This window comes from Carassius gibelio, chromosome A2, assembly GCF_023724105.1.
Source record: "Carassius gibelio isolate Cgi1373 ecotype wild population from Czech Republic chromosome A2, carGib1.2-hapl.c, whole genome shotgun sequence".
Lineage (NCBI taxonomy): Eukaryota > Metazoa > Chordata > Actinopteri > Cypriniformes > Cyprinidae > Carassius > Carassius gibelio.
In genome coordinates, this window is record NC_068372.1 from 7,240,812 (window position 1) to 7,255,708 (window position 14,897).

The following is a 14,897-nucleotide window of genomic DNA, read 5'->3' on the forward strand; positions in this document are numbered from 1 at the left end:
ATTAATCGTGATTGGATCAGTTTATTGGAATAAAATGGTTAAGTGAATCTAGATATGTATTGGTAGATGCCACATGCGACTGCTCCAGACATGTCGACGCGTCTGTCTTCTTGGAACAGTCAATGTGTCGTCACTCTCAATAAAAATCAATGAGTTTCAAGATGCCACAACATTGCACAGCCTCTGGTTGTAAAAACAAAATACATTTAAATTACTGAAGAAATTATTTCAACTTCCACAGGTAACAATGTGTTGGTTTGTGTTTTTAACACGTATAAACTCAATATCACAGGTTTTACCTTTTAAATGTTGTGTCAGTTTAGCTAAATCATCTGCTGAAGTCTATTGCAGATATAGATATTCATACATGTGTATAACTAGGGTTGCAGACATTGACAATTTTCTAGTGTTCATGAACCGGCTTTGAATCATTCCTCTTTTTTTCAATTATTTCCAGCTGCACACCCTCAGAATAAATTATTCAATGACTCACTGATAAAAGTCACCTGTCGTCACCTACTTGTGTAAAATGGCAACCACTAATGCACACAGAGTCTGTCTAAACCACATATTTTTTTGCTGATGGGAACAATACATGCATAAATATCTGACCTCTAGTAGGGTCTGAAGGAGCAGCTTGCCATCCTCCTGTAGCACCTCCCTCACAACAAGTGTATCCTCACAATGAGAGATCAGCTCTATCTATGCAGGAGCATCAAGAGAGCTTGGTCTTCACATGTACAAGGTGACTAATATTAGTTAAAAAGCGGTAATGAACTGCCTTTTTAAAAGGTTTGTACTGTTCCCTAAGGTCCACTTTTAGATCAAAAAATAATTTAGAAGTAATAGGCTATTTTCTGTAATAAAGTTATATAAATAATCATGTTATCTGTAATAACAGACAAAAGCAATAGTCACCAGATAATAAAAACAGTAACTCACACTTGTGTGGTGCAACATTACTGTCAGATCCAACATCTTAATAATAGTTTCAATCTTTTTGAAAATCCTGAATCGAATTCTATCTTGTTTGTAAATGAATCCGTTGTAAAATGAAGTGTACAAAAGGACCAAGTTCTTACTTCATTAAAAACAAACTTCATCCACGCTTTCCTAATGTTGTGATCAGAAGGAAGATGATGCAAAGATTGTTTTTCCACAGCTTGGCAATGCATAGCATCTTTTTTGTCTTTGGAATATCTTCATCGATTGGTTTCTGTGTAGACCTGCGTTTGCCTCTCTTGTTATTTACCCACTATGTGCATGAATCGGTGGGCGGGGCTAAACAAGCAGTGATGTAGGAGCAGGCGTTGATCATCTTCTGCAGAGGCGGAGTTTAACCCGTTCTATTACATCATAAAGTGGCACGTTCCACCACCTGTCATTTTGTTTTTAGACTAACTAGAAAGTTTTGAATTCTTAAACTTACAGGATGTTTTTATTGTTCAATTACCTTTTTTTTATGTCAAAAGATCAAGGGAATTTTAATTTCTAAGTTCATAACCCCTTTAATGGTACAGAAAGAGTTTATTCCAGTACAAGCTAAAGTATTTGTAAATGAATTTTGTGGCTGTGAATACACTTGCTGATGCAATGCTTACCACAGCAGAAAACAGCTTTGATGTCAAGATGGTCAGATAAAGGTCAGACTTTCTTCTCAACACCTGCAGACATCAGAGAAAAAAAAAAAAAAAAAAACGGGGAAAACCTCTTTACTGTTATGGCTGTGCTGTGATAATACGCAAACACACGAACATGAAGACGTTTATATCAAAAGTCTTTAATCCAAAAGGGTAAACAAACATATAGGTAGCACACATGCAGACATTAACGACTCAAGACCAGCCAACTAAAACTGGACACATAGGAACTTAAATACACAACCGAACAAGGAAGATTAACAAGACTCAACTGAACCAAATTACAAAATTTGGGGGGGGGGGGGGGGGGGGGGGGGGGGTCATGAGTTCATGACATGAGTTCATGACATTTACACAGTAAAACGATTATAAGTGGTAATTTTTTAACAATGAAAATGTATATAATATATAATATGTATATAGAAATATATGTAGATCAGCATATAAAATCTGCAGACTATGGCAAAAATAAACTACAAAGCTGAGTGTGAAGCTACATAAATGACTCCACCACATCTGGATGATCTCTGGAGCCTACAACAACATTATGGTAAGAATAATGTTTCTTTTCGTAGTATTCTGGTATGTCAGTTACTAAATTATCTAGTAGCATTCTAGTTGTTAGTAGTAGCCAAGGCAATCATTTATGCCACTTAACCCTTTAATGAAAAAAAACCTTCTGAAAATGTATTTACTGATATTTCAACACGACTCAGATAATACATTTTCATCATTTTTTTTTTCAATTTTATTCACACCTTACTGAGATATGTTTTTTAAATTGTATTATTATTATGCTTTAAATGATTTTAATAAGTTTATCTGGCCAAGTCAAAACCCAGTAAGCTAAAAACTATTAATAATAATAATAATAATAATAATAAAAATCTATATAAACTGGTACAAGTGTCTCTGCAGTAAAAACAATATTTTTTTTGAATTTTTTTTGTCTTTGTGTGTTATTACGATGTACTTGTATGTTATTTTTTAATGAGTTCTCATAAAATAAAATAAAAAATAAACATCACATTTTCAACCTCATGTTTTGATGTTAAGTATGTTCAGCGAGCTACAGACACTCAGACCCCAAATACACGAGGGACTGCAACAGTGAAAAACTAAATGATGACCAAATGCTAGCAGCACCTAAAATATAGGCTACAAGTTCCTTTTAACGTTATATTTTAACATTTAGGTGAAATGAAAGGGTTTTGTTATTAGTCACCGTTTGTCAAGTACTCTCAAATACAAATGATCGAGTGACATGTTATTGTTCTGCTGTGAGTCAGTTTCATCCAGCATGTCACTGTGAACTCCATGCTCTATCCTGCCTAACCTGATTTTACCAAGTGAGACATGTTCCTGGGACAACATCGTTGTTGACCCTGGAACAACATTGTGATTAACCAATCAGATTTGAAGAACCAGTTTATAGATTTTGTGAAGTTTACGCTTAAAATCAGTGTTTGGTGCTTGTACATCAGTGTCATTCATCTATCATTTCCTCTGATTTTAGGGATTACTCATGGTTAAGGTTAGGTTTAGGTGTAGGGATATGGTTAAGAATATATTTTTGGAGTAAAATGTTGTTCCAGGGTCAACAAAATATGTTGACCTAGGAACACATCGGACTTGGCAAAATCAGGACGTGCCTCTATCCTCACGAAGCTCCTTGTGTCCTATTCTCGTGTTCTGTGACAGGCAGCACTCAGTGGTGATGTGTGAGGGGGTGTTTTTGGAGTCCTGTCAGGTCCTGTGTGCTGGGGGCAGATCTAACGGGATGGTCCACCGGCGCACACGCGGGTAACAGCACTAAATATCAGACGCCACACTTCATTCACTTCACTCTCAAATCACTCGGCTCCTTCACTTTCGATTCAAACGGTCTAATAGCCCGAGGCCGAGGCCTTTTGCTCTCTTTAGCTGTGGTTTAGACTGTAGATTGCGCTTAACCACACCCCACTGTCGAAGCCCAGAGCCCTCGGGATATTTTTAGCCTTGATGATGTCCGCTGTCATCTAACGGAAAGATCACAGAGCGAATCTGCACGGTGTGCGCGCGCTCGCTCGAGCGCTTTAACTATCATGAGGGCTCAAAGCGCTTTTATTATATGGACTGCGATGATTCTGCATTCGACTGTCATCAAAGGTAAGCACGTGGCTTATGATTTGCTTGATTTTAGCATGAATACAGCAACAGGATTCTGTAATGTTACAGTAGGCTTTGTCTTGCTCGCGTGTTTTCTTTCTTTCTGATTAATCACTATAGTGACTTCTACGTCTTATTTGTTTGAAATGACATTGTTTAGTCTGTGGAACAAATAATGGGACAAAATCCAATCATCCGTCCTTCTATCTATCTATCTATCTATCTATCTATCTATCTATCTATCTATCTATCTATCTATCTATCTATCTATCTATCTATCTATCTATCTATCTATCTACTCTTCTTTTGAAAAGTATGTCATCTTTGACAATTTACGTTACAACAGGGCAAAGATTGAAAGATTAAACTATTAGAAATTTGGGAATAGAAACAAAAACCAGAAGGTGATCTGCAAAATCTTTTAGTAACTGAAATATGTTTGGTCTCTAATTTATATTCTTAAAGTGAGACCTCAGTTATCAGTATTGATTTAATTAATAGTTGGGTGCATAGGTTTATCTGGCACATTGATCTGGGTTCGAATCTGGCCTGTGTCTTCTGTCTGCTTAAACAAAAAATAGCCCCAAATTATTATTATTAGAATTTATAATAATGTTCGTATATCTAACCCTAGTTTATCTTGCCACTAACTGATAGCTGAAAATAAAGATATTTTCTTTTCCTGTCTATAGAAATTCCCCAAACTTGTGTATTTGAGGACAGTTCTCCATGTATCTGGTTTGTTTGTTCCTCTGCTCCTTCTTGACACATAAAGGTCACAACTGCTTTGTTCTGTGGATTCACAGTGTGACCATTAAACTAAACTGAACAGACCCGGTCTGGAACACCCACGTAACAGATTCAGCCTGAGAACACTGCATTCTACCTGTAGCTTCACCCAAATCAAATAAACATATTTCATGACATATTACCCCACCCATGCTAATTTAGTAATACATATATGTAAATAAGAATGAACAGTCTGGAACTGTATGCTCATGCAGACATTTTCTACTTTTCCCCAAGGTCAGACCACAGACTCATTCCCAGAAGTGAGATCCCCTCTGAATGAAGATACTCCGAAAGATCACATGACTTCAGAAAGTGACATTTTGGAATCACGAGCCAGTACAGCTTTTCAAAGCATCTCCTCTCCTTCAACGAATTTCTCAACTGACGAGGTCCCACCTACTGTTCCTTCTCCATCACAGTCATCCAGAGACGCTGTAGTGCATGATGACACCTCTCCTTCATCACAGACCACCGAGCTACAAGATGTCACCACCCTTAACACGGACACAGCCTCAGTACCAGGCAAGACTAATACAATTAAACCTAATCTAATTGCAGATGCTGTCAGAAGGTCTGAAAACAAATTTGCCGTCCATTGTGTTAAGGACAACAACATGCAAAAATTAACGGCTTATGGAGAGCTGAAAGAAGCAGTACTTTTTATACTGACAGTCTTAAAGATAAAATGAAAAACTCTACACTGAGAAGAAATGGGTGTACAGTGTAAAATATATTTTTCTAAGTTGTAAATAAAAAAAAAAAATGTGCAGTACGTTTTACAAGAAAATGTCGTTTAATTCAGTGTGTTACATGCTGTTTCTTTGTAATAAATTGTGACATTTACTAGCAGTTTCTGAGTGAAAACTGTCTGCACCAATGGTTTTCAATTAGGATTTACTTTAAAACTATTTTTTACAAATCGCTAGTAATTTAGAAATTTGGTTTGATTCTGACCTATTTCTAGAATATTTTGCATTTGCCAATATTAAATTGTTACAGATTGGCTTTATCATATCTGCCATACTGCTCTCTAGATGTTCCCATTGACATCAGCCATTGAAAAACAATATTTGTCAACCACAAGCTGAGATGACATAAAGATGGTGGCATTGCTCTCAAATTTGTGTAGACGTTGAACACGATACTTCAGATATCATGTCCTGACATTTGCATTTGCATTCTAATGTTAGTGCTTTCATGTGGGTGGGCATCATTTTGTTCCACTTTAAAGATAAAACACTGGGCTTAATGTGACTGAATCCAGACTGAACTCGTGAGACTCTCTGGCAGTGTTGCCAAGTCTGCAGTTTCCCTGTGGAAGTGGATTACTTTAACACTGTTGCGGCGGGTTGTTTTTCATGTCCACCGTGCTATTTAGCCCCCAAAATGCAAATTTTCCAGGGGTACCCCACCAAAAATGTGTATTTTACCTCACTGGAATATGATTTCAACCTCGAAACGTGATTGGACTAGTTTTGAGTATCGATTTAGTGGGTCTTGTTGTGCAAACCTGGCAACCCTGCTCTCTGGGAAAGTGCCATATTCCACCCACTTGATCAAATGTCTGTCCGTAAATAATGGCCGGTCGTGGGTGGAACATTTTGGAACACAACTGTGTTTGTAAATAATCCCTCGCTCATACTGTCATTTCACTGGACGCTATATTTAGGGCAGTTGAATATCTACTTGTTGGTTTACTGCACGTATGCCACATCTATCTGTCTGTCTGTCCTCCTATAAAGTGCTAATTAGATTCAACTTTGTTGTCAGTGTTAATATCGTGAACAAGTCAGCACTGCACACGCTCTTGTTTGCACCCTGGCATTGTGGCAGAGAGTTTTGCATAGACAAACACACTCACACTTTTGTTCTAATATGGTTCTTAAATCTTACTTTCCTCTCTTCGTTTGTTGTTCAAAGCTTGTCTCTCTATGCCTGTTTTTTCTCCTGCAGGTTCTTCTTTTTTGACGAGCACCGTGTTATATTCAGTAGCCTCCACAGCTCCTGCAACATCCATCAGTCCAAGTGAAGGACCTCAGACTGTCTCTTCTTCAGCCAGCGGTGCGATCCAGACAACACAAACAGCTCCACCATTCACCACCACTTACCCTCAGACATCTCAGATCGCCCTGACCAGCAGTTCAAAGGTCACTGGACCTGCTCCTTTAGAAGACCAGGATGAGTCTTCTGAACTGGATGTCGGGGATCAAGGTGTGTGGATGCAAATTATTTCCTGCCATTTATCTTAAAGGGTTAGTTCACCCAAAAATGAAAATTACGTATGAGTTCGGCTTTGCACATAAAGGGATAATTCACCCCAAAATGAACATTCTTTCATTATTTGCTCATCATCCACAAGACTTTCTCGTTCAGCTACAGAACACAAAATACGATATTTTTCATCATTATTATGTTCCTTCATTTAAAGTCCATGCAAAACATGTAAAGCTTCAAAAGGTCATTTTACAAGTAATCCATATCAACAATGTGATTTAATCCAATCTGAAGAGGCAGTCAGTTTATGTGATGAAAAGGTTAGGGATGTCCTGATCAGTTTTTCTGTGCCACCAATCGAATACGAGTCATTGAATATTGAGTATCTGCCGATACCAAGTCCCAATCCGATACTTGCATACACACACTGTATAGACATTGGTAGATGTAAACGTTACATTGGTAGACGTTGTAAAGAAACTGTGTGGTAACATTTATGAATATAGGACTGCTGATATAAACCTCTGGCATTTTATATGAACAATAAGAAGAAGAATTGCAACATAAAAGAAAAAAAAGTGGAAAAGTTTGGAAAGCATGACGCTTGTGGTGTCTGAATGCCAGTCTGTCAGTCAAGTCTGAATCAAGAAGCGTTCATTGGTTCTGGCTGTCATGCACACACATTTGAGCATCTCACTTTCCTTTTAATGGCAGCTGATTGCGTTGTGTTTTTGTTCTTGGTGTCGAGGTCTAGTAAGCACAATGACATGATCATTTCATTATTTTTCTATACTGTACATGATGTTCCTTCAGTTTTACTGGTTCCTGTGGTAGAGATGATCAGTTTCCGCTCAATTCATCAATCTTCCAGAGTCAGGGAAGGTTCCCCACCGCCCTACATCGCCTCTGGACCCCCTGCTCGCAGCTCTGGTCACCATCTTCATTATCTGCACTGCCATGGTCTCAGCCGTCCTCTTCCTCAGGTTCCGTCGGCGAAGTGAGCATCCAGAATTCCACCGGCTTCAAGACCTTCCTATGGTGAGTCTTGCATTTGAGCAGCAAGTTGTGATCCTTCAAATTGAGACCGTTTGTTTGTTATTAATCTGTTGTCCAGCAAAGTTGCATTTCAAAAGCTTGTGATGTCTGACCAAAAAAAAATATATATATATATATTGTCACTGTAATAGATATGTTGTTATTTTTATTAGATAATAGTCAAGTAGAGAAACAAATAAAGTGGAAGAGTATGCATACAATATGCATATGTATCTAATCTTATTGCTATGGAATTGTAAGATATTTGTAGATATTGATTTTTATATGAAATGGTAACACATTTCTCCAGTTTTGTAACATTACCCAAGGATAATGCTGTAGAAATATTGTTCATTGCTAGATTGCCAATTTAATGTACTAATAAACGTAAATATTTTTGGTTCAGTCATTTTTTTATGTTTTTGTAATAAAGTTCAGTGCTATTTTAATTGTAATATTATGTTTGTTCTCATTCATTATTCATTTTAAAAACTATTGTTATCGGCTAGTGTGGTCCAGCCTAGTTTTCATTATTGGTAAAATCCACTATCGATCGACCTCTAATTTCATGATAATGCTAAGTGCTGACCTCAAAAATAAAAACCTGATGTGCTTTTCTGCAGGATGATCTTCTAGAAGACACACCTTTGTCAAGATGCACCTATTAGCAATCAGGGCTGCACAATGATTAAAAAAAAAAAAATCACGATCTCGATTCATACATAAATGCACCCTAATTTCTAAATTACGGCGATTCACTTGCATGTTTGTTCCTCCAATCAGATCACACTGCATTCACTTTTTTACTTTACAACAATCTAAGATGCTATCAGTCAGACACATTGGTCACAATCACGTAGTGTAAAACAAAACACTTACAGATGAAAAATATCAGTTGTCAGAAGATAAAAGCGATATATTTGTCGCAGTATACTTTCAACGTTTAAGGGGATTTCTTGTGTCAGTGCTGTTCAATGGGTTGCTTCAGTGCCATAGATCTCTATGAAGTGAAATATCAGCTTCAGCATTACTAAGGTGATGCATTGCTTGTTGATTGAGCTTGTGAAGTGGTGATGTTCAATGATGACTCATTCATGAAGACAGTCCCTCGCTGCCACCTATTGCCGTAACAATGTAACTGCACTGACCGACAGCCATAACCTTATGGGATACAGTTATTTTCAATTTTAAAATAGTTTTGTATGCTCTTTAAAAAGTGAAATTATCCTAATATGGAGAGTGTTTTGTGTGAGCTCAGTTTTTAAAATGTTCATTGTAAAATGAATATTTGCTGTGCTTATTTCTCAATTAAAACAACAATATACAACCTTACTCTAAATAATATGAACATCTTTGGTATTATTTTATATGTAAAAAAAATGTTAACAGTGACAGTCAACAGAGAGCTTGCATATAACTTGTATAAAGTTTAAATTATTGTAATCAGGATGGGTATTGGCTGATCATAATGACAAGAAATCGGTAGTCGATATCAGTTGCAGAAATCCGGATCAAAGCATCCCTACCTCAAACGTCACCACAAAATACAGTAGGAGTTAACCATGAAGGACAAGGGATCCACACCTCAAAATACCAGCCGCCAGACCACACAAAGCCAGGTGCTATTTATTAGTTGTTGTTGTTTTTTTTTCTCTTCACATAAATATTTATTATTGTTAACATTCTTTTCAGCTGCTTACAGATTTAAATGTATTTACTTTTAAGGGTTCTAAAATTATTGTTTTATTTATTTATTTATTTTTTTACTTTTAAGTCACTTTATTATAACTGGAAGTCCTATCATGTGTAGACAACACTTTTATTTTATTTTTTTTACACAATAAATGTTTTGGTTGATAAAATGAGAATCGTGTGAGAATCGTGTGAGGATCGTGATCTCAATTCCCATGAAGAAAAATCATGCAGCCCTGTTAGCAGAAGTGAATTGCACCATTTCATTCTTTGATTCCTGAGGAAACCAGTTTTGTTATTGGTGCAAATCCCCTGAAAGATGTCTTTCTCAACTGATCTCTGATTATGGGTTAATCAGGAGGCTGTGATGCTACATTGTGGTTATGTCATTTTGAAATAAATATAATATTATTCCTATAAATATGGGTTTCATAAAATCAATCTTATTCTCTGTTTAAAAAATGCAGTTTCTTATTAAAACAGGTGTTTAGTTAGTCATCACTACACTACAGACAGTATAAACAACACTTTATTGTCCACCAATTTTTGCTAATATATCCACATGTTAACTTCTATATAACTTTTTATTGTAAAGGTCTACAATTTCTTGAATCTACACAATGAAATATTACTGCATTTTTTTTTCTCCTTTTAAGGGGCTTTGGCTTATTTTTCCAAAATATTTTTTTATTTAAATTTTTATCAGTTCCCTTGGCTTAGCAAAACGTCTCTAGGCTTTTGCACTGTAAGATCCATGACACTGTAGTACGGGAAATGTTCATTTTTATGTGAGTGTTGTAGAATGAGAACAAATTTAGGTTAAACTGAATTGTGGTTTTGATATTTATGAGAAAGTTGATTGTCCAGATCGGTAACGAAGGTATGTGAAATAACTTGAATTGTATTCAAGCATATTCACTTCTGTCTACGCTGGTATTTGTGGTCAACCTAGTGCCTAATGTACTTTGTGCCAAAACTGATTAGGGTAGACAAACTTATAAATATATATATTGCACTGTTGTGTTGTTGAGATAAACCTGTAAAGATAAGATTTTGTAATAAAAGAAGAAAACTTTTTTCCTGTATCAAGCTTCATGTTATATCACATGAGTTCAAAATGGTGAAATAAGATATAGTTGATACAATTATGAATTATATTACATTTTTATTAGTTCCTTATAAGCACTTTAAACAATGTTTTTTTTTAAGAAATAAACAACAAAATATAAACTTTATTGATTAACGCTTTCATATATTCTAAGAAATCGATAAATATTAAAGGTGGAATAGTAAAGCCCAATGTACGTAAAATAGATTCATCATATTTACACAGTAAACAATATTTAATATTAGAGTAAAAACAGAAATACTGTCATAAAACTTGTCATTAGAATAATATACAGAACACTGAATGAAATAATCTTAAGTTATTTGAATTATTAGACAAACAAAAACATAGAATACAATAAATCATAGGCTCCCCGATTATTGTAAAAAAAAAAAAAAAAAAATCAACTAATAATAACACAATTTATGAATTCTTTAATTTTAATATAATTTTTGTTAAACTAAATAAATTGCTGTTGAATTGTTAAATTTCATGATTTCAGTCAATAATATATGCTTTATGATTTAATTTAAAATTTAATTAAGTCCGTGGGGGATGAAATCCAGAAATATTTAAATGGAAAAATTCATTTTGATTTTTTTTTTTAATGGAATTTAGGAAACATAAAACTGATTTAATTTCTATATGTTTTTACATTACACCTAATATTCAGTAGCAGTACTGAACTGACTGCACTCACACCACTGGATGAGAACAAAACTTGAACAAAAACGAGCTCGAAAATTAAAATGGTCTGATGACGAGCTGCTTTATACCTACCTGAATCAAAATTGTTTTACAATAACTGAAAACCTTTTCAAACACTGACACTTTTACTGAACTGAACTGAATCAGCACTGAACTGACTTGAGTTGAATAACGACACAATTGCCTTCTGTAGAGCTGCTTCATTGTTGACTTGAGTTCGCTTTATAACTAACAAATGGAGAATATTGACAAAGTTACTGAACTAATCTGAGCTGAATAATGACACTAGTGTCTTTTTGTTTTACAACTAAAATATGTTTCATAAGTGGAGAACATTAATATAGTAAATAAAAATAAGCAGTATTCATTGTTCCTCAATTTGCTTTGGTATATCTTTCATCTCTGGGAGCCTCTCCTCTTGGAAGTCCTCCAGAGCGAACTGAATTTCTGAACCCATGACAGCACACACAAAATGTGTGCACACCTAAAATGCATGATCAGCTGGTGGTAGACATTGACGTCCATGGAAAAAATACTATGTAAAATATGAACTTGACATGGCATGTTTTGAAATCTAACGAGGGCATGTTTCGTGAGACCCATACAATTATATTGTGCATCTGTGAGTGTAAACAGCCAACAGTCGCAAACACTCACGCTCAAGAAAGTGATCTGGCTGTTCCAGCAGTAAGTGAATTTTATTTGTGACTGTGAATTCACAACAGTTTTGAATGTGTGCTGCTATGGCAGTGGATCACATTTCAGTGTGAACTATTAAGAGCTCACTTTCTGAAGTCGGTGCAGTGGGTGGGACTTGCTCAGGTAAGACCTTTTTCATTCAAAGACTTTGAAACATTCTGTACAGGGACTATTTACGGTAATGTTTAATTAATGTGCACTGTCCCTCTTAAATAAACTAATAAAAGTAAAATCTTAAGTGGTGTATGAAGATCATATTCATGAGATATTATTGTCACGAAGAGAAGACATCAACAGGGTTCCTTTCATCTGCATTATAATCTAATGAATGCTCATAATAAAATGTCTAAGAAATAAAATAGTGCCTGACCTGGTTTCTTCATCCATCATATCAATATTGGACTTCAAGTTAAGTATTGCCTCAGTGTCCTCTGAGAAAACATCTTTGATAAACAATTACAGAAAATCAGTGGACACATCAAAATCTCTTTCATGATCCTTATCAACTAAGACTGCGTAGTAAAAGAGCAAAGATGCTGTCAAACCAGCAAAACTTTTCTTTTTGAAGAATAAATTAGGGGCATTTCAAAATTAATTAATAATTAATATCATTAGCTTGTTATCTTATGAATGTATATTTTGATGAAAAATTTAAAAAATATATGTAATTGTCCCAACCCAGAAATGATTGTTCAATTTTTGCATACCAGACTAACAAAAATTCACACAGTCTGTGATAAACAAGCACCACCCCATACTGCAGCTGAGAGAAACAGATACAGGGCGAAACGTGGGCGGGGCAATCCTGAAACTGGGGTGGGACTCTGACCAACACATAATCCATGATATCACTGCTCTGAAGCACACTGAGAACTACTCCTTTATTGTGTTACCTCACAAATATTGTGTTCCCAATAAGACAAAAGAAGTTTATTTTAAGATCTTACAAAAATATATCTTATGAATCATATTGTGGCAAAATAAATGGATGTTGACAGTTCTTGTTTATTTTGTGGAATTATATTTATATTTATTATTTATTATACACATCAATTTTTTTTTTTAATGTGACAAAACTCAGATTTTTAGGAATAGTTTATATCTTCATATATGCAAACACCTTGATTCTTCTATATCATTTCAGTTAAGATATATTACCTGTTACTATTAAAGTAAATCTAATACTTCAGTGTATTACATTGGACATTTTTTCATTCATAAGCAAAATTCCCTAATTTGCAGCCTACCTTTTCCACATTTCTTAATTGAAGTCAATGCATTTTTTAAATCTCTTAGGTTGATTAGAAATAAGAAAAGAGATGGATTCTTGAAATAATATGTATGCATATACAGTGGGGCTCGAAAGTTTGGGCACCCCTTGCAGAATCTGAGAAAATATGAGTAATTTTCAAAAAATAAGAGAGATCATACTAAATGCATGTTATTTTTGATTTAGTACTGTCCTGAGTAAGATATTGTACATAAAAGATATTAACATTTAGTCCACAAGACAAAAGAATTGGTGAAATTATTAAAAAAAAAACCTCAAAAGTTTGGGAACCCTTGGTTCTTAATACTCTGTGCTGTTACCTGATGATCCTCGACTGTCTTTCTGTTTTGTGATGGTTGTGCATGAGTCCCTTGTTTGTTCTGAACAGTTAAACTGAGCAGCGTTCTTCAGAAAAATCTTTAAGCTCCTGCAGATTCTTCAGTTTTCCAGCATCTTTGCATATTTGAACCCTTTCCAGCAGTGACTGTATGATTTTGAGATGCATCTTTTCAGACTGAGGACATTTGAGGGACTCAAACACAACTATTAAAAAAGATTCAAACATTCACTGATGCTCCAGAAGGAAACAAGATGCATTAAGAGCTGGGGGGTGAAAACTTTTGGAATTTGAAGATCAAGGTAAATTGTACTTAATTTGTGTACCGGGAAACATACAAGTATCTTCTGTTGCTTACGAAGGGCAGAACTAAATGGAAAAAAAATTATATTTCAACAAAATAAGACAAATTTGGCCATCTTCATCGTGTTCAAAAGTTTTCACCGCCCAGCTCTTAATGCATCTTGTTTCCTTCTGGAGCATCAGTGAATGTTTCTATCTTTTTAAATAGTTGTGTTTGATATGTATATATACATATACATACACATACATATACATATGGATGATATATATATATATGGATGATCCTATCAATGTATTTAAATGTGATTATGTAGAAAATAATGTCAAGTGACCTTTACTTATATGACAATATTTTAACAATATTGTAACAAAGCAGCTGAACAGCATTAAATAGGAAAATATTGTGTAAATAAAGCAAAAACGCAGTTCATCATTGAATTCAGTGATGCCATCATCCAGCTCAGGGCCCAGAGATGAGTAAACCAAAACTCCATCGGTGACAGAATGTAAAAAAAAAAAACCTTTGGAGAAACCAGGCTCAGTCGGGGGCCAGTTCTCCTCTGACCAGACGAAACCAGTAGTTCAATTCCAGACTGCAGCAAAGTCAGATTGTGAAGAAGAATTAACTGTTTCCTGTGGTCTTGTCCAGAAGGCCATCTAGGAGACAAGGTCTTGACTGTGGATCTGTCTCTGGGGCTCTAGTTGTCCTGGTCTCCACTGACATTCAGGGCTATAGAGGTCATCTCTAGGTGCTGATCCACCATCCGGGCTGGATACAGACTGGATCTGAGTGACTGCAGTGACCCTCTGATCTGGATACAGACTGGATCTGGTGGCTACGGTGACCTCGGAATAAGAGAGAAAGAGACTAATATTAGCGTAGATGCCATTCCACGATATGATACCTCTTCATTCACTGCAATGAATTGATGGCCGTCAGAAAAGTACGAT

The 14,897-nt window shown here is 35.5% G+C and overlaps 1 protein-coding gene and 1 long non-coding RNA gene across 2 annotated transcripts; one reads left to right on the forward strand and one right to left on the reverse strand.

Moving 5' to 3' along the window:
• Position 1: 1 nt before the first annotated feature.
• LOC128025577 (uncharacterized) lies at positions 2 to 656 on the reverse strand. Its single transcript, XR_008186181.1, has 2 exons — positions 300 to 656; positions 2 to 183 (listed from the first exon to the last, which is right to left on the reverse strand). It is a non-coding gene; the product is annotated as an uncharacterized LOC128025577 (long non-coding RNA).
• Positions 657 to 2,987: 2,331 nt separating this feature from the next.
• On the forward strand, positions 2,988 to 10,598 carry LOC128025502 (uncharacterized). Its single transcript, XM_052611929.1, has 5 exons — positions 2,988 to 3,788; positions 4,815 to 5,102; positions 6,534 to 6,791; positions 7,666 to 7,832; positions 8,453 to 10,598. Exons 1-5 carry the CDS (start codon positions 3,725 to 3,727, stop codon positions 8,495 to 8,497), a joined length of 822 nt encoding a protein of 273 aa, XP_052467889.1. The 5' UTR covers positions 2,988 to 3,724; the 3' UTR covers positions 8,498 to 10,598.
• Positions 10,599 to 14,897: the final 4,299 nt, after the last annotated feature.

Bases quoted from the DNA above. Each gene is read 5' to 3' on its own strand.
- LOC128025502 (XM_052611929.1), top strand. From the start codon at position 3,725: ATGAGGGCTCAAAGCGCTTTTATTATATGGACTGCGATGATTCTGCAT. The intron at 3,789-4,814 runs GTAAGCACGTGG...CTTTTCCCCAAG, and splicing joins GCATTCGACTGTCATCAAAG to GTCAGACCACAGACTCATTC. The intron at 6,792-7,665 runs GTGTGTGGATGC...TCAATCTTCCAG, and splicing joins ACTGGATGTCGGGGATCAAG to AGTCAGGGAAGGTTCCCCAC.